The 25,398-nt window shown below is 43.2% G+C and overlaps 1 protein-coding gene across 2 annotated transcripts in view; it reads left to right on the top strand.

The window, feature by feature from the left end:
- The window catches only part of GOLGA4 (golgin A4), a 92,277-nt gene that overhangs the window by 37,294 nt on the left and 29,585 nt on the right, over positions 1-25,398 (top strand). For both annotated transcript variants that reach the window (XM_040964746.1, XM_040964737.1), the window contains 5 exons: positions 8,906-9,084; positions 13,139-13,270; positions 18,048-18,203; positions 20,185-24,401; positions 24,945-25,066. In XM_040964746.1, coding sequence (XP_040820680.1) covers positions 8,906-9,084; positions 13,139-13,270; positions 18,048-18,203; positions 20,185-24,401; positions 24,945-25,066 — 4,806 coding nt within the window. The remainder of the gene's footprint in view (positions 1-8,905; positions 9,085-13,138; positions 13,271-18,047; positions 18,204-20,184; positions 24,402-24,944; positions 25,067-25,398) is intronic.

Genomic DNA, 25,398 nt, shown 5'->3' on the forward strand with positions numbered 1-25,398 from the left:
ATTTTTAGTGTCTTTGCTTCTCTCTGTAAGTCTGCCTTTCCAATAAGAAAATAATAATTTTTTTAAAAGAAAGAAAAATCGTTTGTAAACATTATCTAATTCTTGGAGAATTCAGTTGCTCTGCTAAATTTTGTCTCAGATTTACAAATTGAAAGGTTACCCAAGACTTGGCCACGGAAAGGCAGGATGAATGCAATTGCAGCATGCTGCTGTTAGGGTTTAGCAGTAGACATGTTGCTATGAAACTATCATGAAGGAACCTGAACCCTGTACTAACGTGTGGTCAACTCTGCCACGTTTCCCTCTGATGCGGTTGCTGATGTTTGACCTCTGGGTGTTTGTATCCACTCCTTCATGCTGGATGTCAACCTGAGCTGAAGAACATTTCTCAGTACTCCTGTCATTTCTAGGAAGAGCGTCATACTTCCCATGTGTTGCAAAGAGGGAAGAAACTGGAATGTGTCAGCCTGGGGTTGTGTTTTAAATCGGTGATGAAATGCTCAAGTTGGTGATGTGCTAACGTGAGGGTGCTAGACCCACCCGGGGCTCCCCAGCAGTCCCCTCGAACGCCTGGCATCGTAGTACTCCTCAGTTTGTGAAAATGACTTACTTTAGTGGATAAAGAAAACGAAATCTAAATATTTGTTACGAGCACTTCACTGCAACTGTTGATACCGTTAAGTTTCTGAGTGTCAGTTAAAAACAGGTGATGGGCTAGTAACCAGATTTTAACCTGGTGTAATCTGGCAGTTCAGCCGAAGTGTATAATGCTGTGTTGGGGTGTTAGGAAGTTAGGGTTAGGGTTATATATATATACAGTTGTCAAGAAAGTTATATTCTTAGTGCAGCACCATTGTAGGCTGGTTTACACTAGGTCTTGGCTGTTGGGTGTGTATGTGTGTTAAACGGGGTAGGAGGGGAAGTGGTTCATTACACTAGTAACTGTTGGTTACTAGTTCAGAATAGCACCAAAAAATTGGGAGACAAAAGTGCATCATGGTTTCATTACACTTCCATGTGGTCTGTTTTCCAGTCCTTTTTAAAAAAAAAAAAAATTTTTTTTTTTTTTGCAACAACATTGTGTACACATTTTGTGCTTCTTCACTCCGCCCATTTAGCGTCACACTGGGAATTCTTTAACATGTGGCCAAAGTACTAACACACTGTGGTGCCTGTGTCAGAGTGCATGTACATTACCTACTTGGTAACCGTTTTCCTATTATTCCACCCCTTCTATTATTTTGTGGTTTTGCTATTATGAATAATATGATAGCAATTTTGTGACTTAGTTTATACCCTATCTTGGAATATCTTCCATATTTTTTTCTGAGGATAAATTGATTGCTTACAGAGTTTTTCATCTTTTTGAAAGTGATTTAAATATAATCATTACAAAAAAACCATAACTCATGTTGCAGTGTGAAGCCTTCCTCGCTCTTGTATTAAAAATGTCCTTGCTACAATTATGCACGATGAAGAAAATATTGTGCTTGGGTTAGGGACATTTTCAGACTGCCGCAAGTTTGTAAATCCCGTTTCCTTCTCATGTCTGCTCTCATTTCTGATGTTACGTGTTTGATATGATTGGCTGTGTTTAAAGTTCGGATTAGCTCATAACATTCTCTGCTTCTGAAATTGTCATGTTGTGTTTGTGCAGATAATAAGTCTTTTTATCATTCACTTGTGTAGTATATAGGCCCATGATACGAGACTTCTTCAGTGGCATATATTTGGTATTTGAAGAATCCCTTAAAATAGCATTTATGTATTTCTGTAATATGTAATATATGCATTTATATACAAGATATAAATTAGGTATGTATTTAAGTTCTGTGTTAGTTGCTGATAATTTATCTAACAATTTTCTTGGAGTCTTAAGTCTCACAAAACATCTTATTTTTGTGCATCCACACATGCCAATAAGTGAATCATGGTGCCTTTCCCAAGCCTTGTATGAACAGGACTGGGGTAAGGGCTGTTTTATGCTTTTATCACAGATACTTAGAATAAGCTTTACAAAGAAAATTCCATGTTTCTCAGGCAAAAAAAGTATGGATCAAAGTAGATCTTATTTATGCCATGCTGGATGAGCATTATGTATGCAAATTTGCACTAAATGCACATGTAATAGAAAAAAATTAAATATTCCAGGAAGGATCACTGTGAATAGAGCACACGAGAAGCTCAAAAACACACATCTTTGATGTAGGATCGTATTTCCAATTTAGTTAAAAGTTCTTTGGTTTGGTCCAGCAGTTTTCAAGATTAGCTTGGTATCTCAGAGTACTTATTAGGTATCTTTCTATATTAAGGTGTGCATGAAAATAGAAGATATCTTAAAAATAGATCTCCGTTAATGTGATATTTGAAGAATTTCTGAAGGTTCTAATTTTTCTGTACACCTTGCACTGTCTGATTCCTGCCACTGGGTGGTGGTGTTTTCTTTCCATTTATGTTTGTACTATAGACCAATAGTTTTATTCAAGCTGTTGGATCCAAGGAGACTCTTGAAACTTTTGGGGGATTCCAGAGAGCTTTATTCATGAGTTAGGTATAGATATTCATTGCATTAGTAATTAAAGACTAAAAAAGTCAATTCACTTGGACAATGATAAGCCTGTATCGGACCAGCATACTTTTATGAAATATAACTCTGTTTTCCAAAATAAAGTTTGCTAGGAAGAATGGTCTTGTTTTATAATTTGGCTTAGTTCATCCTTTGACAGAATAGAGCTGGATTTTCCATGTTCGTTTCTGTTGTGATGTGTAATTTTAGTTAATGTTTGTAAAGAAGAAGGGATGTGGCAAAGTGAGCCTCCATTATCTGCTCCGGGGAAGGTGCTCAGGACCCCCAGGGTGTTTCAGCCGCACACTGCCAACTCCTGCTCTGGTCTTTAGATTTCATTCACAGAAGTGTGAGGATTGGATGGGGCTTCTGATAGGTTATTCTTTTGTTGTCATTGTCTCATCTGTTAATTTATATTTCGTTTTCATTCATTTTGTAGCGCTGTCTTTTTTCTTTAAAGCTCAATGCCACATGCGGTTTAGCAGTATTGGATAATGACACAGGGACTGATTCGCTGATTGATGTCAGTAGCCAGCTTTTGTTTTTTATGAGTCACCTTTGATATGCATCTTAGTCTTTTGAAATTTTTTTCATTAATTTTATTTGGAAAGTGGAGAGAATGGGAGAGAAAGATGTCTTTTCTGCTGATTCATTCCCCAAATGCCTGCTGGGACAGACCAAAGATGGGATCACAGTCTCGGTGTCCCCGGTATGTTTGGGGACCCATGTAGTCTGGGCTCCCCATGTGGGTTTTGGGAACCATGTGGTCTGGGTGTCCCTGTGTGGTTTTGGGGACCCATGTAGTCTGGGTACCCCATGTTGGTTTGGGGAACCGTGTGGTCTGGGTGTCCCCGTGTGGTTTTGGGGACCCATGTAGTCTGGGTTCCCCATGTTGGTTTGAAGACCGGTGTACTCTGGGTGTCCCCGTTTGGGTTTTAGGGACCCATGTAGTCTGGGTACCCCATGTTGGTCTGGGGACCCGTGTAGTCTGGGTGTCCCGTGTTGGTTTGGGGAACCGTGTGGTTTGGGTGTCCCTGTGTGGTTTTGGGGACCCATGTAGTCTGGGTACCCCATGTTGGTTTGGGGAACCGTGTGGTCTGGGTGTCCCCGTGTGGTTTTGGGGACCCATGTAGTCTGGGTTCCCCATGTTGGTTTGAAGACCGGTGTACTCTGGGTGTCCCCGTTTGGGTTTTAGGGACCCATGTAGTCTGGGTACCCCATGTTGGTCTGGGGACCCGTGTAGTCTGGGTGTCCCGTGTTGGTTTGGGGAACCGTGTGGTTTGGGTGTCCCTGTGTGGTTTTGGGGACCCATGTAGTCTGAGTACCCCATGTTGGTTTGGGGAACCGTGTGGTCTGGGTGTCCCCGTGTGGTTTTAGGGACCCATGTAGTCTGGGTTCCCCATGTTGGTTTGGAGACCCATGTAGCCCGGGTGTCCCCATGTGGTTTTAGGAACCCATGTAGTCTGGGTACTCCGTGTGGGTTTGGGAACCCGTGTAGTCTGGGTGTTCCCATGTGGATTTTAGGGACGCCTGTACTTAAGCCATTATCTACTGTCTGCCGGCATCTGCATTAGCTGGAAACTGGAGTCAGACTGGATAGAGGGCCGCAGGTCAGGCTGCAGCAGGGGGGCATCCTAGGAAGTGGTGTGTTAACTGGTGCACCACCGCCTGGCCCCACGGGCAGGTGCTCGGGGTCGGTAGTGGATCCAGAGCGTGGCAGCCTTTCCACACGTCTGCGTCTATTGTGTATGGTGCAAGGCAGAAGCAGCCTTGTTAACATTGTTTTGAAGTGTTTTCTGGAACAAAACAGTAATACTCCATGTCACCTCCAAATTCTAGCACTTGTGATTGTTTAAGATAATCCAGATGAGGAAGGGAAAGGCAGTGGATGGTAAAAGCAGCACCACTCTTCATATTTCTGTTTGTTTGTTTTTTTTTTCCATTCTTCTCCTACGCTCCTTGCTGCGTCAACCATCTTTTGGTGGAACATTTTCTTGCACCACCTAATACACGCTCAACAGGTGATAAAGACTCAGCAATATTTGACCAGAAAAGGATTGAGTTACTGAGCTGTGGCTTCTTAGCCTTTCTCGTTCAGCTGTTCTAGTGAAGGTCTGTCCATTTTCCATACTCGCAAGAAGGCGGATGAACCTGCTGTGAAGGAGAACGTGGGAAGATAACCACACAAGGCCTGCTTGGCGTTTTACTGAACTGGTAGAGGACCATACTTTTTTAGAAATGAAAATTGCCTGAGATACATTGAATTTTGCTCTGGAAGAACACGCGTGTTCTTGCAACATTCCGCCCCTGTTCGCGCTTAGCCCCCGGTCTCGGTGTGTGCTGTGTCTGCCCACGCACTCTGCAGGCTGGCGGAGACCTGCCAGCGCTGGCTGCCGCATGCTCGCTCCCTCCCCGCTCACTTACCCCGCGTTGGGACTGGGAAGATCATTATGCAGATATGCAGGTGATGCTCAGGACGTGGGCTAAACGTTAGCTGCATGGCACTGAGGAAAGGGTCGGGAATTCACTTAGAACATGACAGGTCTGGCTACTGCCTGACTGTCTGTGCGTCTGAGGTCAGAAGGCCAGAAGGCTCCAATCTGGAAGGGACTCTGTGCCTTTCTTACTGAAGTGGGACCAGCGGCTGGGGGCTGGCTTCCTGGGAGGAAGTGGCTTCCTTTGAGAGACAGTGTAGAATCCATCATGGGTTTGTAACGGGTTCTCTGTAGGTGTGTATAAGGCATTGGGTTTTATTGCTTTTTAAAGAAAAGCCTTTGGGGACTTAGTGATTTCTTAAGGCAGGGTAGGGGAGGAAAGTGGTGAGTTTTATGTGTGTTAGAGATAAAATGTTTGTATGTTGTTCAGTTAAAAGACGTTGGTAGTTGGACTGATTTCAAAGTTCCGGCTGAGGGAGAAATGTTCTCAGCTCAGCTTGGATAGTGTCAGCATTCTTGGCTTGAAGGGTCAATCCAGATTAAAGATTTTTATCATCTGAGTTGCCTTATCATCTGAAGGCAAATTTGGGTGCCTCAGTTACTGTGCTTGAAGGAGGATGTTGAACAAAAAGATCTCAGGGATTTTTTTGGTAGGTGTGAAGTTATGGGGTTCTCTGACGTAGTGGTGAAAAGCCGGAGCAAAGCAGAAATTGCAGAGCTGAGTGTGTCCTGGTTTAATGATACGGTGTGTAATCATGTGATTAGCCCAGCCTGGTGGAGTGGACACTACAATCAGAGTATAACACGGGGGAATATTTTAACGTTTGCTGTGCATGGTTAAAAAAAGTGGAAAATGTTATTTTTTAAAAGAAACGTGCACTACGGGTGTTTTGTTTTGAAAAGGTGAAAGCGTTATTCTTATTCTGCACTGGATTCTGCGCTTTGCAGGATGAAAACCAGAATTCATTTGGCATTGACAATCTGAAGTCTCCTTCACTCTTGCCTAATTGACGAGGGTTCGATTGTAGACTATTTTGTCCGAAGACTATCCCAAGTATTTTCAGTTTCTTGGGAGTCTGAGTTAAGTTACTTCGGTGACGTATCTAAGAGTGTTGGGATGCGGCCTGGAGAGTAGCATTCAGGTGGTCTGATGACATCTGAGTGTTAGAAAGCCTTATCTCTTTCCCCCTTTTCTCCCGTCTGTTTAAACCTTCAATACGTCGAGGCAGGAAGCTGTTCGTTGCAAACTCTTTCCCTTAATCCTTTGTTCACCTGACTGATTTTTGTCTGAGAAAGCTACTTTCTTGTTAGTCACGATGGTTTCTGTTTGACACTAGAATGTATAGTCAAGGACTAGCTAATTGGAGCAAATATAATATTTTACTTTAAATATTTCATTTTTCGGGCATGGCACGGTGGCCTAGTGGCTAAAGTCCTCGCCTTCAACATGCCGGGATCCTATATGGGCACTGGTTCTAATCCTGGCAGCCCCATTTCTCATCCAGCTCCCTGCTTGTGGCCTGGGAAAGCAGTCGGGGACAGCCCAAAGCCTTGGGACCCTGTACCTGCGTGGGAGACCTGGAGAAGGTTCCTGGCTCCTGGCTTCGGATTGGCTCAGCTCAGCACCAGCTGTTGTGGTTACTTGGGGAGTGAATCATCGGATGGAAGATCTTCCTCTGTCTCTCCTCTCTCTGTTTATCTGACTTTGCAATAAAAAAAATAAATCTTTAAAAAAAATTTATTTTTCAGTATGCTTCTAAGGGTTATTATTTTGATGTTTGTAGGGAAATGCCAGAAAAGTTAGAAAGAACAGCAATCTTTAACAGTAACTTCAGCTAACTGATAATTCTTTGGCACGTAGACCTTATGTGAGTATCATTGGTTTTATGCTTGAGGCATATGAGGTGAATAAATTGGATAGTTTTCCTTTACCTTTGCCTGAGTTAATATGACTTTCAGAGAAGTTATTTTTAAACTGTTGAATAAAGTAAATTGTGTTTCCCAGAATTCTGTTTTCTCTCACATTTTTCCGTGCTTGATAAAATAATGCTTAGGAGAAGATGCTTGTCCGTGTGTATGGATTGCTGTCTGGTAAGCCAAACTATGGTTGGAGTTACCACATTTCTCATTCTACTGCAAGTGAAAATATTACATACTTAAAGAATTGGACCTGCTATTTTTTTCTCCTCTCCTCTCCTCTCCTCTCCTCTCCTCTCCTCTCCTCTCCTCTCCTCTCCTCTCCTCTCCTCTCCTCTCCTCTCCTCTCCTCTCCTTCTCTCCTTCCTTCCTTTGTTTGTTTGTTTTTAGGGATGATTTATTTATTTGAAAGAGTTAGGGAGAGACAGCGATTTCCCAGCCACTGATTCACTCCTAGATGGCCCCAAAGGCTAGGGCTCTGCTGGCACCCAGGAGCCAGGAGGCTCTTCCAGGTCTTCTGTGTGAGTTCAGGGTCCCAAGCACTTGGGTTATTAGGCACGGTTCTCCCATGCCACTAGCAGGGAGCTGGACTAGAATGGGCCGTATGCTATCTCAGTGTTGTAGATGGCAGTTTAGTCTTTTGGACCATACTGCTCGCTCAATACGTGTGTCCTGATAGGACTAACAACCCATCTTCATAACTCAGTTTTGTTTGTTGTCTCTCTATATGGTGAAGGAAAGTATGAAGCTTCCTATATTTTTTTTATTGTATTTAATTTTATTTGAAAGACAGAAGGAGACACATCAGAATTATCTGTGCGGTGGTACACTCCCACATGCCCACAGCAGAGAACTGCAGACAGGAGCCAGGAGCTCAGCTGGGTCTCTCATGTGGGGAGCAGGCACCAGCTCGTGGTACCTTGCCTTCAAGGTAGTTACCAGAGGAGCTGGGATTCGAACCAGGCACGCAGGTCTTCTGTTCTGCGAGGACTAAAGGAGGCCACCGAGGGTGAGCATCGCAGTGGGAGTGTCACAGGGTGTTGTTATGCCACTGTTGTGTTTTTGAGCATGTGTATGTGCACACACATACAGCACACACGTACAGCTGTGTGTGTGTGCCAGCAGTCACGTACGTGAACAGACGTGCATTTTTAGTGCCAGATTACCCAGCTCTGCGCCATCCCTGTGTGAGTTCTGTTTTGCGATGGGAACCTGGCTTCTTCAAAGACCCTGTTCCTCTTGCCAAGGTGGCTGTCCTTGCGGGATGCCAATTCTTGGCTTGTCTCATCCAGGAGCTCCCTGTTGATAGTGCCTTTCTACATACTGTTCAATTGTTTGTTTCTAGTCGACAGCAAACATCCCCAGTTCGAAACCTCATGCGACTATTTTAAAATGCATTGCTTAAAAGATGTGATTGAGCTAGGAAATGTCAACCAAGTTTTTTGAAGTTTGTGTTAAACAATTTAAATGCTTTGATTGCTATTTTTTTTAAAAAGAATTGGCACAAGAATAGCTTTCTTACTTTTTAGAAATGTCCCATTGAATATCTAATAGCAGTATATGGTTACTGATGAGAGGTGAGTGAGGAATCCCAGGAGAAACCAAAGCACCTGAAATCCTTCCCCTGGGGTGCAGCTCTGTCTAACAGGGTCAAGGCTTCATGTCTTGTATTTGCTACCTACGAGAGTGGACTAGAGAACTTTTAGTAACTTGTATGTTCACTGAAACTTGCAAGCTTAGGCCTGCCTGAGCAGTTTTAATATCTAGTCCAGAATTCAATGACAGATTGGCTTCAGTGAGCGCAAATTTCTTGTCGCTTTGTTGAATAACTGACAGGTGTCTTCCGGCTGAGAGCAGGGCTGAGCTGTTTTTCTTTAACCTGTCCTGCTGCTGCTGTGTAGTTTTGCATCAACTGAATGTAAACCACGTTCGCTTAACGCTAGATAGTATTTCTTGAGATACTTGTTTTCTGCTGTTTTCATTGTAGCTTTTGAGGAACTTGAAAAAGCCTTGAGTACAGCCCAAAAAACGGAAGAAGCACGGAGACAAATGAAGGCAGAAATGGATGAACAAATCAGAGCGATCGAGAGGACCAGCGAGGAGGAGCGCATCAGCCTGCAGCAGGAGTTGAGTCGGGTGAAGCAGGAGGTTGTGGATATAATGAAAGTAAGCCTGACCCCGGATTGACGCGGGCCACGGTGATTTGAAAACCGAAGTCTGTTTTCCTTACCGTCTGTAACTGTAAACAAGAGGTCAAAATGATGTTCAACATACAATAAAAATGGACTTTAATTGGGGAATGAGATCTTTCTTGAAAATTTTTATCCATTTTTTGTAAAGATTTATTTAGTTTTATTGCAAAGTCAGATATACAGGGAGGAGGAGAGACAGAGAGGAAGATCTTCCATCCGATGATTCACTCCCCAAGTGACAACAGCTGGTGCTGAGCTGATCTGAAGCCAGGAGCCGGGAACTGCCTCCAGGTCTCCCCCAGGGGGCAGGGTCCCAAGGCCCTTGGCCGTCCTAGACTGCTTTCCCAGGCCACAAGCAGGGACCTAGATGGGAAGGGATTAGAACCGGTGCCCATATAGGATCCCGGCATGTTCAAGGCGAGGACTTTAGCCACTAGGCCATTGTGCTGGGCCCTCATTTTCGTTTTTTTAAAGGTTAGCTATTCCTTGACCCCACCTCTCGAGGAGGGCTCCTCCATTTACTGACCCACTTCCCAATGACCGAAAAAGCCAGAGCTGAGCTGATCTGAAGCCAGAAGTCAGGAGCTTCTCCTGGATCTATGTATGAGTACAGAGTCCCAAGGACTTGAGTCCTCCTCTACTGCTTTCCCAGGCCATAGGCAGGGAGCTGGATGGGAAGTGGAGCAGTCAGGACTTGAACCAGCACCCAAATTGGATGCCAGTGGTTAGTTTGGTGCACCACTGCACCAGCCCCTTTGCAGCCGTATATGTGACATGTACACAGATTGATAGATATCAGTAGGGTTTCTTCCACTGAACCTAGCCAGGAAGGTACTTGCCTAATATGTGCTTGAAGGAAAATCGGAGGAAGTGATTGAGGAGCTATGTTGCTTAAATGTTTTAAAGGATCAATATTACATAATAGAGGCTACTTTAAAAAAATATCGATAGGCAGGTGTTTGGCCTGGCTCTTTTTTTTTTTATTATTAATAGGTTTATTTTTATTGAAAAGTCAGATGTACAGAGAGGAGGAGAGACAGAAAGATCTTCCATCGGCTGGTTCACCCTCCAAGTGGCCGCAACAGCCAGAGTTGAGCTTATCTGAAGCCAGGGGCCAAGAGCTTCTTCTGAGTCTCCCATGTGGGTACAGGATCCCAAGGCTTTGGGCTGTCCTCTACTGCTTTCCCAGGCCACAAGCAGGAAGCCAGATGGAAAGTGGAGCAGCTGGGATACGAACCCTTGTCCACATGGCATCCCAGCACATGCAATAAGAGGACTTTAGTCACTAGTCTCCTGGCCTGGGCCCTGGCCTGGCTCTTAAACTGCCAGTTAGCATGCCCAGACTCAAGTTCCCACTGTCAGAGCTCCCTATTCCAGCTCCCTGCTGATACACACTCTGGGAAGAAGTAGTGACGGCTCCAGTGGATGGTCCCTGCCATCACCCAAGGGAGCAGGACTGAGTTCCTCAACTCTTGGCTTTGGCCTGATCTGCCCCTGTCTGCTGTGGGCGTTGGAGGAGTGAAGCAGCCGATGGGAGTGCTCTCCACCTCCCGACGTAACTAACAAAAGTTGAAGGAAACAATGTGTGTTCCCTCAGTGGACACAGAAAAGGCTTTTAAAGCTGCAGCTGGATCAGTGTTGTGGAGTTATCTGTGATCAACTATAAATGCCTGCTATATCAGTTATAAAAAAGTTTGTCAGATGATGTAGTAGATATTGCCATAAGACTTGAAAATAACTAATGAATTATTTCCAAAGATGGTAATTTGTACCTACAATATAATAACCAGGAGATTAAAAACCATTGAAAAGATTTAGCCCTAGTTTAGTCTGTTAGGTTTTTCCAAAGAAAATCTCTGTTTGCTTTTTGAGTACATTTCTCAGTCTCTCTGTCTCCTTTTTTTTGTTGGTAATCCTGTCTTTCGTCCTGTTTTGTTTTTTTAACACAAGGGAACATGCCACATGTACCGTTATAGGTTGGCTTTTGCATGCCGTCTGTCCAGCTGTTCAGAAAGAAACATATTAGAATATTTTTGCCACCCCGCGAAGTTGGCTTTCTTTAAATTGTTTATCTTTCCAGTCTTCTAAGGTTAAAAAGTGATGTAGTCCTGCTATGCATAGTTTTTACTAAATATGATAAACATATTTTTGTATGCTTAAAAGGACTTTTCAGCTATTCTCTTTGAGTTGCCAGGTCAAATTCTGTTTTGTTTTTAATGGTTTATAAAGCTCTTTACACGGTGAGCAGATGTCCTTCGAATATAAGGTGCTTTAATCTAAACATATTGTCAGTTACTCATCTGTTGGCTTATGTTTTGTTGGTTTTTTGTTATTTGGAGGCATATTGCAGGACATTTTTCTTTTCTTGATAAGTGAGTTAACTTTTTCCTTAAAATATTCTCAATTTTTGTTCCATTTCTGTTTAATATATACTCAATTCTGAGAACATTTAGCTAACTTTTCTTCTGTCACTTTTTTTCTCTTTTTCTACGCTTGTATTTTTGATCCAGCAGAAATTTGTTGTAAGGAGTGAGGTAGAGATCTAGCTTCAATGTTAAAGATAATTACAAAGCAATTTAAATGGTAATTATATAATTACTATTCCACCTTTTTTTTACTGTGTTATGCTCTACTATTTTTATTGTAGACTAAGTTAATAAAGTAGGGGTGTTTTCTGTGGCTCCTTTGAGATATTTCACTGCTTTACCTGGCCATGTGCTGGTATTGTATTATTATGTTAATTATTGTATTAATTTATTCTGTTAGTTCTAGCCTCCCCTTATTCACATATTTGGAAAATGATTGAGTATTCCTTTTAATCACTTAGTTTGTGACAGAGAAACTGAGGAACTGCCATCCATTGTTTCACTCTGCAAATGCCTCCTCTAAATGATGGCAGGGGCTCAGCCAAGTCCCCGTGCAGTCATCATGGACTCACCCAAGTCCCCGTTCCCCGTGCAGGCAGCAGGGGCTCACCCAAGTCCCCGTTCCCCGTGCAGGCAGCAGGGGCTCACCCAAGTCCCCGTACATCCGCTGCATGCTGCCTCACAGGGGCACGTTGGCAGGAAGCTTGTTCAGAAGTACAGCAGGGGGACCCGGCATGATGACCTAGAGGATAAATCTCCTTGTGTGTGCCAGGGTCCCATATGGGTGCTGGTTCTAATCCTGGCATCTCTACTTCCCATCCAGCTCCCTGCTTGTGGCCTGGGAAAGCAGTCGAGGACTGCCCCAAAGCCTTGGGACCCTGCACCCGTGTGGGAGACCTGGAAGAAGCTCCTGGCTCCTGGCTTTGGATTGGCTCAGCTCCAGCCTTTACGGACACTTGGGGAGTGAACCAGCGGATATAAGATCTTTCTGTCTCTGTTTCTTTTTGTATATCTGACTTTACAAGAAAAAGAAAATCTTTTTTTTTTTTTTTTTTTAAATAAAGGTAGAGGATCCGGGGGAGCTGGGGACTGAAGCCCAGGCACTCCAGGAATGGGATGTGGGTGTCCCAAGTGGTGTCTAACTGCCATAAAAATGCTGGCCTCAGATTACAGGCTATTTTTGTGGATTCATTTTAGCTGGCGACTTTCCGGCCATTCTGTTGATGGTTTTATTTGGTCATGTTAACTCTTCAGAATTGCATGGGAAGATTTGGCATTTCTGTAAGGTTAGTGGTCACTCCATGCCTGGAAATGAGACACAGATTGACGAGGGTGAAGCGCCCTCTGCTAGGGCAACCTCGTTCCTCGCCCCGCAAACTTCCTTATCCTGCCCAGAGGGGCACAGCTCCGCCAGAGGCAGAGGTGCAGCTTCTGTTCGGTAAGACTCTTGACTCAAACTAGAGCAAACCCATTTTTTGCTTTTATTTATCATGGCTTTGGTGACTCTTGATACATGTGAGAAATGTGATCTGGTATTTCCTTTTAAATTATTAGCTTGACTAGACTGTAGTAAGATGTTATTTATGTGTGGAGCCACTCATTGTATTTTGGGTTTTTTTTTTTTTTTTAAACTTTTGTCTTATCTATTTGGCCCATTTTCAGAAGTCCTCAGAGGAACAAATTGCCGAACTACAGAAGCTTCATGAAAAAGAGTTGGCCAGGAAAGAACAAGAGCTGACCAAGAAACTTGAGAACCGAGAGAGGGAATTTCAGGAGCAGATGAAAGTGGCTCTCGTGAGTACCTGCTTTGTTCTTGCTCCCAGTAAACCTCACAGTATTATCAGGTTAGGCCTTGGGCCCTTACTTCCTGGCTTGACATGGCACTCTGCAGAGAGGCTCTGAGTGTGAGTATGAGTGTGAGGCTGTGAGTATGCAGAGAGGCTAGCAGGGTAATGAGAGGGGCTGCCTGAGATTTTAGTTTAGTGTTGTGTGAAAATTAAACTGGCTGATGTGACAAACTGTCGGCCGTTTGCTTATTTGCTTGTTACGAGTGTATCCCTCCCAACCTGACAGTAGGCTGTAGTTAGGGAGACGAAAGGAGAAGTCAAGTTTATTGAGAAACAGAATGAAGACCAACTCACAAAACTGCAAACTCACCAGATTGAATATACTAGAGCTCAAAACTCGGTGTATTTGATCTGAATTACATTTTAAAGAGAAAAAAACCAGGCCCGGAGCAATAGCCTAGCAGCTAAAGTCCTCGCCTTGAGTGCACCAGGATCCCATATGGGTGCTGGTTCTAATCCCAGTGGCCCTGCTTCCCATTGAGCTCCCTGCTTGTGGCTTGAGAAAGTAGATGAGGACGGCCCAAAGCCTTGGGACTCTGCACCCACATGGGGACCCTGTGCCCTCGTGGGAACCTTGACCCTGCGCCCATGTGGGACCCTGACCCTGTGCCCGTGTGGGGACCCTGAAATCGGAGATTCAGATTTCTGCTGAAAGATTTGTTGGAACAGTACAAGTTGAATTCTCCCCAGGATACAGAGATGACTTAACATGCAGAAAGCAATAAATGTGATAGCTCAAAATTAGCAAACTGAAGAATAAGAATCATGATTGTCTCAACAGATGCAGAAAAAGCATATAATAAAATACAGCATCCTTTCATGATAAAAACCTTAAGCATGTTGGATACGAAAGGAACATTCCTCAACGCAGTTAAGGCATTATACACCAAACCCACAGGCATCATCATATGGAATGGGGAAAAGCTGGGAGCATTTCCACAAAGATCTGGAACCAGACAGGAAAGCTTTGTGTCACCGTTTCTATTCAATTAGTTCTGAAGTTTTAGCCAGAACCATTGGAGAAGAAAATTCAAAACAATACAGATGGGAGAGGAAGAAGTCCAGTTTTTTTTATCCCCTTTTGCCGATGACATGATCATTCAGTATAGAGGAAACCGAGAGATTTCCCCAAGAGACTATTGGAACTTCTAAAAGAGTTTGGTAAAGTTACAGAATATAAAATGGACACACAAAAAGCAATAGTAGTTGAATATACAAACTGCCAGGGTTGGGAAAGAATTATCCTATTCACAAAAGCTACAAAATGTTTTAAACACCTAAGGATACATTTAACCAAGGATGTGAAAGATCTCTCCATTGAAAATTACAAAAAATGAAGGAAAGGAATAGAAGCTGATATAAAACAAATGAAAACATCTTCCATGTTTGTGGGTTGGAAGAATTAGTATCACCAAAATTCTATACTACCCAAAGTAATGTGTAGACTCAACTGAATGCAATCTCAGTCGAAATACAAAGAATTGTTTTCAAATTTGGAAAAATTTGAAATTTGCCCTAAATTCGTGTGGAAACATTAGAGACCGTGGGTCACTGGAGCCGTCTTTTGTTTTTTTAATTTTTTGGAAAGATTTGTTTATTTTTATCTGAAAGTCAGATACACAGAGAGGAGGACAGAGAGGAAGATCTTCCATTTGATGGTTTACTCCTCAAGTGGCCGCAATGGCCAGAGCTGAACTGATCTGAAGCCAAGACCCTCCTCTGGGTCTCTCACATACGTGCAGGGCTTTGGGCTGTCCTCGACTGCTTTCCCAGGCCACAAGCAGGGAGCTGGATGGGAAGTGGAACAGCTGGGATACAAATCAGCATCCATATGGGATCCCAGCGCATGCAAGATGTGCACTTTAGCCATTAGGCTGCTGTACCGTGTCCAGCTAAAGCAGTCTGAAACAATAAAAACAAAGCTGGAGGCATCACCATAGTAAATTTTAAGACATACTATTGGTCAGTTTTAATCAAAATAGCATGATACTGGCACGAAAGTAGACATGTGGACAGTTGGAGCAGAACAGAAACCATAGAAATTAGGCCACACATTTGCAACCAACTAATCTTTGAGGAGCAAGGTAAAAATCACTCCTTGGAAAAAAGGACAGTCTCTTCAACAAGTGGGTCCTGGAAAAATTGGATCTCCCCATACAAAAGTATGAAAAGAAGACCTTATACCTCATATAAAACCCAGCTCCGTGGGTCTAAGATCTAAACCTAAGACTTGAAGCCATCAAATGATTTGAAGAAAACAAGGAGAATGCTCTTGCAAGACAGGTTTTGAGAAAATACTTATAAACTGTAATAACAGATTATTATACAAAATATACCGATAGAAGCTCAAAAAGTCAAAACAAAATAAAAGACATGAATGGAATTTTCTAAAAGGGTGTAATAGAAATGGCCAAGAAAGAAAAATGCTCAGGATCACTGGTCATGAGGGAAATTCGAACAAATGCTACAGTGAAGTTTCACTTTGCCTCAGTTAGAATGGCCAAAAAAAAAAAAAAAGGCCTAGAGACCTAGCAAAGATGTGGGGGCCAAGTGCTCCTGCATCCTGCTGGCATGAACATGAACTAGTGCCACCATTATGGAAGGCAATATGGACATTGCTCAAAGATGTGAGATGGATCTGTATGACCCAGCCACCCCTCTCTTGGAAATGAAATCAGTATATGGAAGAATGTTCTATATCTCTACATTTATAGCAGCTCTATTTAAAGTAGCTAAGATACAGAGTCAGCAGATGTCCATCACTGATAAATGAATGAAAAAAAGTGTTGTGTATTTACATTGTGCAATACTACTTAGCCGTTAAAAAGAATGGAATTCTGATTTTTTGCAACATGCTTGCGACTGGAGATGGTAGCATATGTTTTCTTTGATTTCTGCTAGCTGATATAGGATACAAAAATTAAAAAAAAAAAAGGAGTGAAATCCACATGTTTAGGTTTGATTGATATTTATATCCCTTTCCTGTATTCCTGAGAAAAAGTGGTCCTCTACTTTCTGCTTGTTGAGTTCCTTATTTATCGGAGGATTAAACCTGTGACTGTTATTCCAAAAATTAAAAAAAAAAAAGAAAAAGAAAAAAAGGAAGTGGGAGGCAGAAAGGGCGTAAAGTATAATTATAGGCTTAAAATTGAATACGTGAAATGCAGGAAATGTCTTATCTTTATGTAAATAAAGCAGTGAAAGCAAAAAAAGAAAATTCTTTTCCTTCCGTTGGGAAGGCCTTTCATATAAGTTGCCATAAAATTTTGACGGCAGAAGTATAGTTTGTGTATACTTGAGGCTATTTATAGGGGATCTGCGTACAACTTAAAAATACTTTAATGCAAAAGGCTGATAAATTATATTTAAAAGGTTAATCTGCTGTCTTTCACATCCTCTCTTCCCACTCCCCACGGGCTTCGGGGCTCTGAGAATCTCCGATCGCATTGGTCTGGCAGCGTACATCCTCTCCTGCTGCAGGAGGCAGCTGGACACATGGATTTGCAGTATGGCTCGTTGGGGGTCAGACTAGTCTGTGGTTCTGCAATTCACACAAATATGCACATATCTGGAAAGGAATTGAAACAGTCCACAAGAACACTTAAGCTATGGTAGGACAACAGGAGCTGGAGTAGGAGAGTGACACGGATGAAGCGGGACTCCTGAGAAGGCCTTCACACTGCGGTCACCAGCCCTGGGTGGCCTTCACTGCTGGCCTTAAAGAGGAACTGACACCATCAGATGTATTTCAGGGACAGAGCAAAGGAGCCACTGTGTGCTTCCAGCCTACACGTGCGCATGTGAACTCGCCGCTTCTGAATTTGATAGAGTATCAGAATCCTCTTTTTATGGGCATAGAGGTTAACTTAAAATATACTTTCTATCAAATAAGACAATGTCTTTAAAATATCTTCACATCAGTGCTGTAGAAACCAATATTTTCTTATTGCTGTATTTTTAGCATTGCACAAAATCATTCGTTAAAGGAGTATTCCTTACCACCACATTGTGAACTGAAAGCATTGCTTTGGCAATATGAACCAAAAGCAAAAGCTATACATAGATTTGCACACTTTTCTTAATTGAAGTTCAGGCAACATGTTTACATTCATACATTAACATTAATGTTAAAAGTGCCCTTTAGAAATTCTTTTCTCAAACTGGCAAACACTTTGAGTAGAAATATTGCCCTGCAGTAAGGGTAATCACAGAACCATTTCAGGCTTGAAAATCGTTTTTTAGGAATTTCCTTGATTTTATCTCGGTGTTCACAAGTAACCTTCTAATTCTAATTTGGTATTCCATGTGGGATTCCTTACTCCAGGCAATTATTTCTCATGATTTCTACAAATTTAAAATCTAGTTTCTAGAGTTGAAACATCAAACTCTGGAGTACAAAGAGGAGGTCAGTACAATCGTGTGCCTTTTCATACTTGTTGTAATATTGCACAAAGTTTTAAGTAATGGGAAAATAGCCAGCGTGGGGTTCCCGGAGCAACACCTTTATAGCAGTAGAAATTGTGTCTAAGCTTGACCAGACCATAGTGGAAGTACCACGGGATCTTGTTTCTGCAGAGCGGGGCGTGGGAGGAGAAAGGCACCTATATTGCTTGGTTCACCCTGCTGAGTGCAGATCCAGTGAAAGAAACGGTTCCTGTCGAAGTGTTGTAGGAATGCTTAAGACAGATGTGAGTCTGAGGTGGTATTCATTGTTTTTGGCACAGGAAAAAAGTCAATTAGAATATTTGAAAATCACCCAAGAAAAAGAGCAGCAAGGGTCTTTGGCCCTGGAAGAGTTAGAGTTGCAGAAGAAAGCAGCCCTCGCAGACAGTGAAAATAAACTGCGGAACCTTCAGCACGAAGTGGAGACTTACAGAACCGTAAGTGTCAGCAGTGGTCAGGCCTCAGAGCTATGAACGTTCATGTGTGAAAATTGGCATTTCAGAAGACCTTTTCTCTTCTCAAGTCAAAACTAGCTGTGTATGATCTTCATTTGTCATGCGTGAGAACCCCTCATGGGCGTGGTTTGAGGCTCTTTGGCCCTTAACGCTGTGCCGCATTGGTGTCAGTTTGTCTCCAGCTGCTCTGCTCCTCTGTTTCCTTGTCCTTGAGTTCCACGACGTGGCCTCGTTTTGCAGGCAGCACTTGGCTCTGGCATGCTTTGGCCTGTCCAGATTTATTTCATACTGTGTCTTGATCCTAATCCATTTTCTGCTTGTACCACAGTTGTATCAAAGCCCACTTCTGCATTGAAGTTTTCTCCAATTCTTTCTCATTGTAGTCTTTCTTTCTTTCTAAGAAAGATTTATCTATTTGAAGGAGAGAGAAGGAAAGGGAGAGAAGAGAGCTTCCATCTGCTAGTTTCCCTCTCCAAATGGAAGCAACTGCTAGAACTGGACCAAGTGGAAGCCAGGAACTAGGAACTACTACTTTTTTTTTTTTTTAAGACTTATTTATTTTTTTTGGAAAGGCAGATCATATTTACAGAGAGAAGGAGACACAAAGAAAAATGTCTCTCATCCACTGGTTCACTCCCCAAGTGGTAGCAGTGGCCAGAACTGAACTGATCCAAAGACCGGAGCCAGGAGCTTCTTCTGGGTCTCCTATGGAGATTTAGGGTCCCAAGGCTTTGGGCTGTCCTCAAAGCTTTCCCAGGCCTCAGGCAGGGAGCTAGATGGGAAGTGGAGCAGCCGGGACACGAACTGGTACCCACATGGGATCCCGGTGTGTTCAAGGTGAGGATTTAGCCATTAGGCATTACACCACACTGGGCCCAGGAGCCAGGAACTTCTTCCATGTCTCCCGCATGGGTGCAGGGGCCCAGACGCATGGGACATCTTTTACTTCTTTCCCAGGCAAATTAGCAGGCTGCTGAACTGGAAGTGAAGCCGTTCTCTGGGACTTAAAGCAGCACACAAATGGGATGTTGGAGTCATAAGCAGAAGCTTAACCCTAAGCTGTTATGCCAGCCTCTCGATACAGTTTTTGATGGACATAATTGTAAATATGCCTTGGAAAGTGCATTTTTCAGGCTTTCCACCTTCCTTTAGCAATATTTGACATATGCTACCTGTTTGGAAATCTAACTTTTTGAATTTCTGACTTTGATTAGGCAATAGAACAGTTGCATATCTTGCCCCATCACCAACTGTATAGAGCGTGGCATAGTGGAATGAGATGTGTGCTTGGCAGGTCTCTGTCTTCTACTTACTAGCTTTGTGAAATTAATTCCGCCTTAATTTTCTCACCCGTCACGTGAAGAACTGGACGTTGTAGTTCCTCCGGATCTTTCCAGCTCTGACGTTCTAATTCACATTCAGTCCAGATTGATGTTCTCATGGAAAAACAGCACCTTTGCTAACATTTGTAGACGTTCTTTCTTTCTTGATAAAAAAATAACACCCTATACATAACGATTTTAAGGGTGCAAGAACCAGATATTTTTCTCCCAAATTTAAATAATGAAAATAATATTGTAGGACTTAAAATCAAAATGTAGAAAATAACTAATAGTCATAGCAAAAGTTGCTCTGTTCTGTTTGGTTCTTTTTCTATTTAATTTTAATCAATTTGTTTCTTATTTAATTATTTTTGACTGTCCACTTAGACCGTTTTTGAAAATATGACAGGTGAAATGATTAGCCTATCAGGAAGAATCTGGAACTATGAGTTACATTAAAAATCTACTTGCAATTACCAGATTTCCTTGGTACTTGAGCACAAATTCTTTCTTGTTTCTTGTATTTTATATGATAGTTAAAATTATTTATCTAAATTATAATCTTTGGGTGGGAGACACCATGTCTGTATACTATTGCTAGTAAACAAGTATGTAATAAAAATACAACTTTTCATTAACAGAGAATTCTTGAATTGGAAAGTTCTTTGGAAAAAAGCTTGCAAGAAAGCAGAAGTCAGTCAGAAGATTTGACTGTTCATTTGGAAGCCGAAAAGAATAAGCACAATAAAGAAATTACAATCATGGTTGAAAAACACAAGACGGAATTAGAAAGCCTGCAGCACCAGCAGGACCAGCTGTGGGCTGAAAGGGTCCGCACGTTAGAGCAAGAGCACCAGACCGAAGTGGAGAAACTTCGAGAAAAGTGTGAGCAGGAGAAAGCAACGTTGTTGAAAGAGAAGGAGGTTCTCTTCCAGGCCCACATTCAAGAGATGAACGAGAAGACCTTAGAGAAGCTTGACGTGAAGCAAACAGAGCTAGAATCGTTATCTGCTGAGCTCTCAGATGTATTAAAAGCCCGCCACAAGCTAGAAGAAGAGCTTTCCCTTCTAAAGGATCAAGGCAGTAAAATGAAGCAGGAATTAGAAGCCAAACTGAATGAGCAGAAACAGCGCCACCAAGAACAAGTCGATAGTATCCTTAAGGAACAAGAGGTGTCGATGCAGAGAACGGAAAAGGCTTTAAAGGATGAAATCAATCAACTCGGGCTTCTCCTGGAGGAAAAGGACAGGCATCTGAAAGAACATCAGACCCGGGTGGAAAACCTAGAGGCAGATGTGAGAAGGTCAGAAGGGGAGCTGCAGCAGGCATCTGCCAAACTGGACCTTTGTCAGTCGCACCAGAGTGCCACCCAGGAGCAAGCTGCAGCCTACGAGGAGCAGGTGGCTCAGCTCCAGCAGAAGCTGTTGGATTTAGAAACGGAAAAAAGTCTTCTTACCAAGCAGGTAGCTGAAGTTGAAACACAAAAGAAAGATGTTTGTATGGAATTAGATACTCAGAAAATCCAAGTGCGGGACTTGCTACAGCAACTTGAAAAACAGAAGAGCGAAATGGAGCAGAAGGTGCAGTCTTTAACCCAGCACTACGAGTGTCAGCTCAAAGACAGCAACACGGAGCAGGAGCAGACAAAGCAGGTCCTGATGGAGAAGGAAAATGCGATTTTACAAATGAGAGAAGGGCAGAGCAAAGAAATTGAGATACTCAAACAGAAGTTATCAGCCAAAGAAGACAGTATTAGTCTTCTGCGTGAGGAATATGAAACTAAATTTAAAAACCAAGAGAAAAAGATGGAAAAAATTAAACAGAAGGCAAAGGAGATGCAAGAAACGCTAAAGAAGAAATTGTTAGATCAGGAAGCCAAACTTAAAAAAGAGCTTGAAAATACTGTGCTGGAGCTGAGTGAGAAAGAGAAACAGTTCAATGCCAAGATGTTGGAGATGGCACAGGCTAACTCAGCTGGAATCAGTGATGCCGTGGCAAGACTGGAGACAAACCGGAAGGAGCAACTAGACAGTCTCACGGAGGCGCACCGGCGGGAGCTCAACGACGTCATAGCAGGCTGGGAAAAGAAGCTGAGTCAGCAAGCTGAAGACCTGCAGGAGAAACACGAGATTGAGCTACAGGACAAAGAACAGGAGCTGGAAGACCTGAAGCAGAAGGTCCTCAGAGTTGGGTGTGAAAAAGAAGAGCTGAGCAGGGAAATAACGTGGCTGAAGGAAGGAAGCGTGAAACAGGATGCAACGTTCAAGGAATTACAGGGACAGTTGAAGGAGAAGTGTGTCCACATAGAGTCTCTCACACAGCATGAAACTGAACTGAAGGCGCAGCTTCAAAAGCTGGAAGGCGACTGGAATCAATCCATGAAGGAAAACACTTGTCTTCAAGAGCAGCTCGTCGAACTGAAGATGCTAACTGAGAGAGATAGGCTCACGATTTCCGAATTGACCGACAAATTAAAGGTGACCGATGAAGAATTCCAGAGTTTGAAATCTTCACATGAGAGAAGTAAGAAAAACCTAGAAGACAAAACCTTGGAATTCCAAAAACTGTCTGAGGAAGTGGCTGCCCAGCTAGATGGTTACTGTAAGAAAACTGAAGCCTTCTTAGAAACTAAGGCAAATGAGCTCATCAGCGCCAGTAGTTGTAAAGTTAATGCCATCCTCTCCAGGATCTCCCATTGTCAGCACCACGCAACGAAAGTGAAGGAAGTACTACTAAGTAAGACTTGCCAAGTTTCTCAACTGGAAGCACAAGTTAGGCAGCTAACGGAGGACCAGGAGAGGCTGAAGAGTTCCTTTCAACAAGCTACCCATCAGTTAGAAGAAAAAGAGGATGAGATCAAGAGCATGAAGGTTGACATTGAAGGTCTTGTCGCTGAGAAGGAGGCCTTGCAGAAGGAGGGAGGCAACCAGCAGCAGGCAGCCTCAGAAAAGGAGTCTTGTATCACACAGCTCAAGAAAGAGTTATCGGAAAACATCAATGCTCTCACGCTGATGAAGGAAGAGCTTCAAGAAAAAAAATCCGAGCTCAGCAGTCTCAGCCAGCAGTTGGCTGACTTGAATGCTCAGCTTCAAAACAGTGTCAGTGTGAGTGAAAAAGAAGCAGCCGTGTCATCCCTGAGAGAGCAGTACAATGAGCAGCAACGCGAGCTGTCGCGGCAGGTCCAGGACCTGTCTTTGCAAGTCAGTACTTTGAGTAAAGAGAAAAGTTCTGCTCTTGAGCAGGTAGATTCCTCATCCAGCAAGTTGTCAGAATGGAAGAAAAAGGCACAGTCCAAATACACGCAGTACCAGAATACCATCACAGAGCTCCAGGGGCAACTGGAGATGAAAACAAGGGAGACCGGTGACAAGGAGGAGCAGATACGCTTCCTGAAGGAGGACCTTGAGCAGCAGAGCAGGAGGTTGGAATGTTTAAAGGGCGAAATGGAAGAGAACAAGAGCAAGATGGAGAAAAAAGAGCGTGACTTAGAGACCGAGGTCAAGAACCAGGCAGCCAGAATTGTGGAGTTAGAGAACCTTGTTACTCAGAGAACAGTTGAAATTGAGTCCTTAAATGAAACCCTTAGAAGTAATCAAGAAAGTGGTATCCAACAGGAAGAACTAGTCCAGAAACTTCACCACTTTCAAGAACTAGGAGAAGAAAAGGACAATAGGGTTAGAGAAGCAGAAGGAAAAATCTTAGATCTTGAAAAGCAGGTGTCTTCCATGCAAACCGAACTTGAGGCTAAGAAGAAAGAGTTGGAACAGGTGCATTCGGATGTGAAAAGCAAAGAGGAGGCGCTGAAGGCCTTGGAAGAAAGACTGGAGTTAGAAAATGCTGCAAAATTAGCAGAACTGAAGAAAAAAGCAGAACAAAAAATTGCTGCCATCAGGAAGCAGTTGTTATCACAAATGGAAGAGAAAGAACAGCAATATAAAAAAGACACAGAAAGCCGTGTGAGTGAGCTGCATGGGAAACTGCAGGAAAGAGAAAGGGAAGTTGGCATCCTAGAAGAAAAACTGAAGGCAGGGCAGAGTTCCCCACGGTCAGAAGCAACAGATGTCCCCGGTTCAGCCAGAAATGCGACAGATTCCCAAGGATGCGTGCAAAAGGCATGTGAAGAACAGATTGGTGACTTACAAAGGACTTTAGCTGAGAAAGAAAACCTGTTGCAGAGACTAGGGCAGGAGAAAGAAGAGGCAGTGTCTTCTCGCTCTGAAATGCAGGACAGATACCAGGAGCTCCTAACGAAGTTGGAACAGGCGGAAACCAAGAATCGAGAAGCCCAAGTGAGGATCGATCATCTTCAGAAAGAACTCCAAGGTCAAAGCAAGAAATGTTCTCTGATAGCACCTCAGCACGTGGAAGAAGAGGGAGGCTCAAATAACACAGAGGCGAAGCAGAACCTGGACAATGTAGCTGGTGATGTCCAGAAGGCCCTCGTGGAGAAGGAGCGGACCTGCCAGATCCTGGAGCAGAAGATAAGAGAATTGGATTCGTGCTTGGTAAGAGAGAAGGAACTTCATAGAGTTGAAATGGGAGAGTTGACCTCAAAATATGAAAAATTGCAGGCTTTACAACAGCAAACGGATGAAAAAAATAAGTCCACAGAAGCCTTGGAGGAAAGTGTTGGACAAAAGACCGGGTCACATGTGGGCCAACCCAGGCCATCTAGTGACGTGGAAAGCCAGCACAGTGAGCTGGAGCTGAAGTTAGCCGGGGCAGAGCGGGAGAAGCAGAAGCTGAGCAAGGAGATCACGAGGCTGCAGAAAGACCTTCGGGCGTTAAGGAAGGAGCATCAGCAAGAACTGGACATAGTAAAGAAAGAGTGCGAACAGGAAATGGAAGAGAAAATCAAGTAAGTTCTGTTTCAGCAGAGATGCTTCTTCAAGGCAGTACTTCTTAATTTTTCTTTTTTTCTTGTGCCTAATGCAGTTATTTTAAGTTATATGGGTCAGTTTTTTTCACCTGCCCAAAACGGAAGGAAGACATAAACCCCTAAGTTAAATATGGAGGAGAAATAAAAACAACTTAAGGCATGAGACAGTAATTATCACATATCTGTTTTGGAGAAAAAGCTTTTCTTGTGTGTACGATTGTGGCTATTAGATATGTATCCAAGTAATTATTTTCTTTTGAAAAAAATCATTTCTGGTATTTAGGTACTATTATGTAACATGGATAGATAAGGTGCACATTTAAATTGGAAAGGAAAAATTCTGTTTTTCCCCAGGACTGCTCCCTGGAGGGCCCTGTGGCGTCTCTGCACACAATGTAACGCATGTTTTGAAATGTTTTCACACCAGCAAGATCAGTATGTGCTCTGGTTGGAAGACCGGGCAGCCCTTGGCTGCTTCTCGTGTGTGAGGCCGCAGTTAACGCTTTCATTTTTGTGATTAAGACAGGAGCAGGAGGACCTGGAGTTGAAGCACAATTCCATGTTGAAACAGCTGATGAGGGAATTCAACACCCAGCTGGCACAGAAGGAGCAGGAGCTGGAAATGACCGTAAAGGAGACCATCAGTAAGTCAAATTTTAAATTCAGCAAAGAACGGATTAGAGAGTGCTTTCTTCAATTATTCATTTATTTCAAAGTCTGACAGAGAGAGAGCTGTTTGCTTCCCAGTGCATGGCTGGGGCTGGCTCAGGCTCACACTGGGAATGCGGTGCCCCAAGTGCCTGAAGCATTGCCACTGCCTCCAGGTCTCTACCATAGTAGGAGGATGGGTTTGGGAACCAGAGCTAGGACTGGAACCCAGGCACCTGCTGTGGGATGCAGTTACCTTCACCAGCATCTTTAATTCTGTGTTAAACACCCATTCTGAGACTATAAGCTTATTGCTGAGCTGGGGAGC

Source organism: Ochotona curzoniae, unplaced genomic scaffold, assembly GCF_017591425.1.
Source record: "Ochotona curzoniae isolate NIBS_2020 unplaced genomic scaffold, NIBS_Ocur_1.0 contig_1302, whole genome shotgun sequence".
NCBI lineage: Eukaryota > Metazoa > Chordata > Mammalia > Lagomorpha > Ochotonidae > Ochotona > Ochotona curzoniae.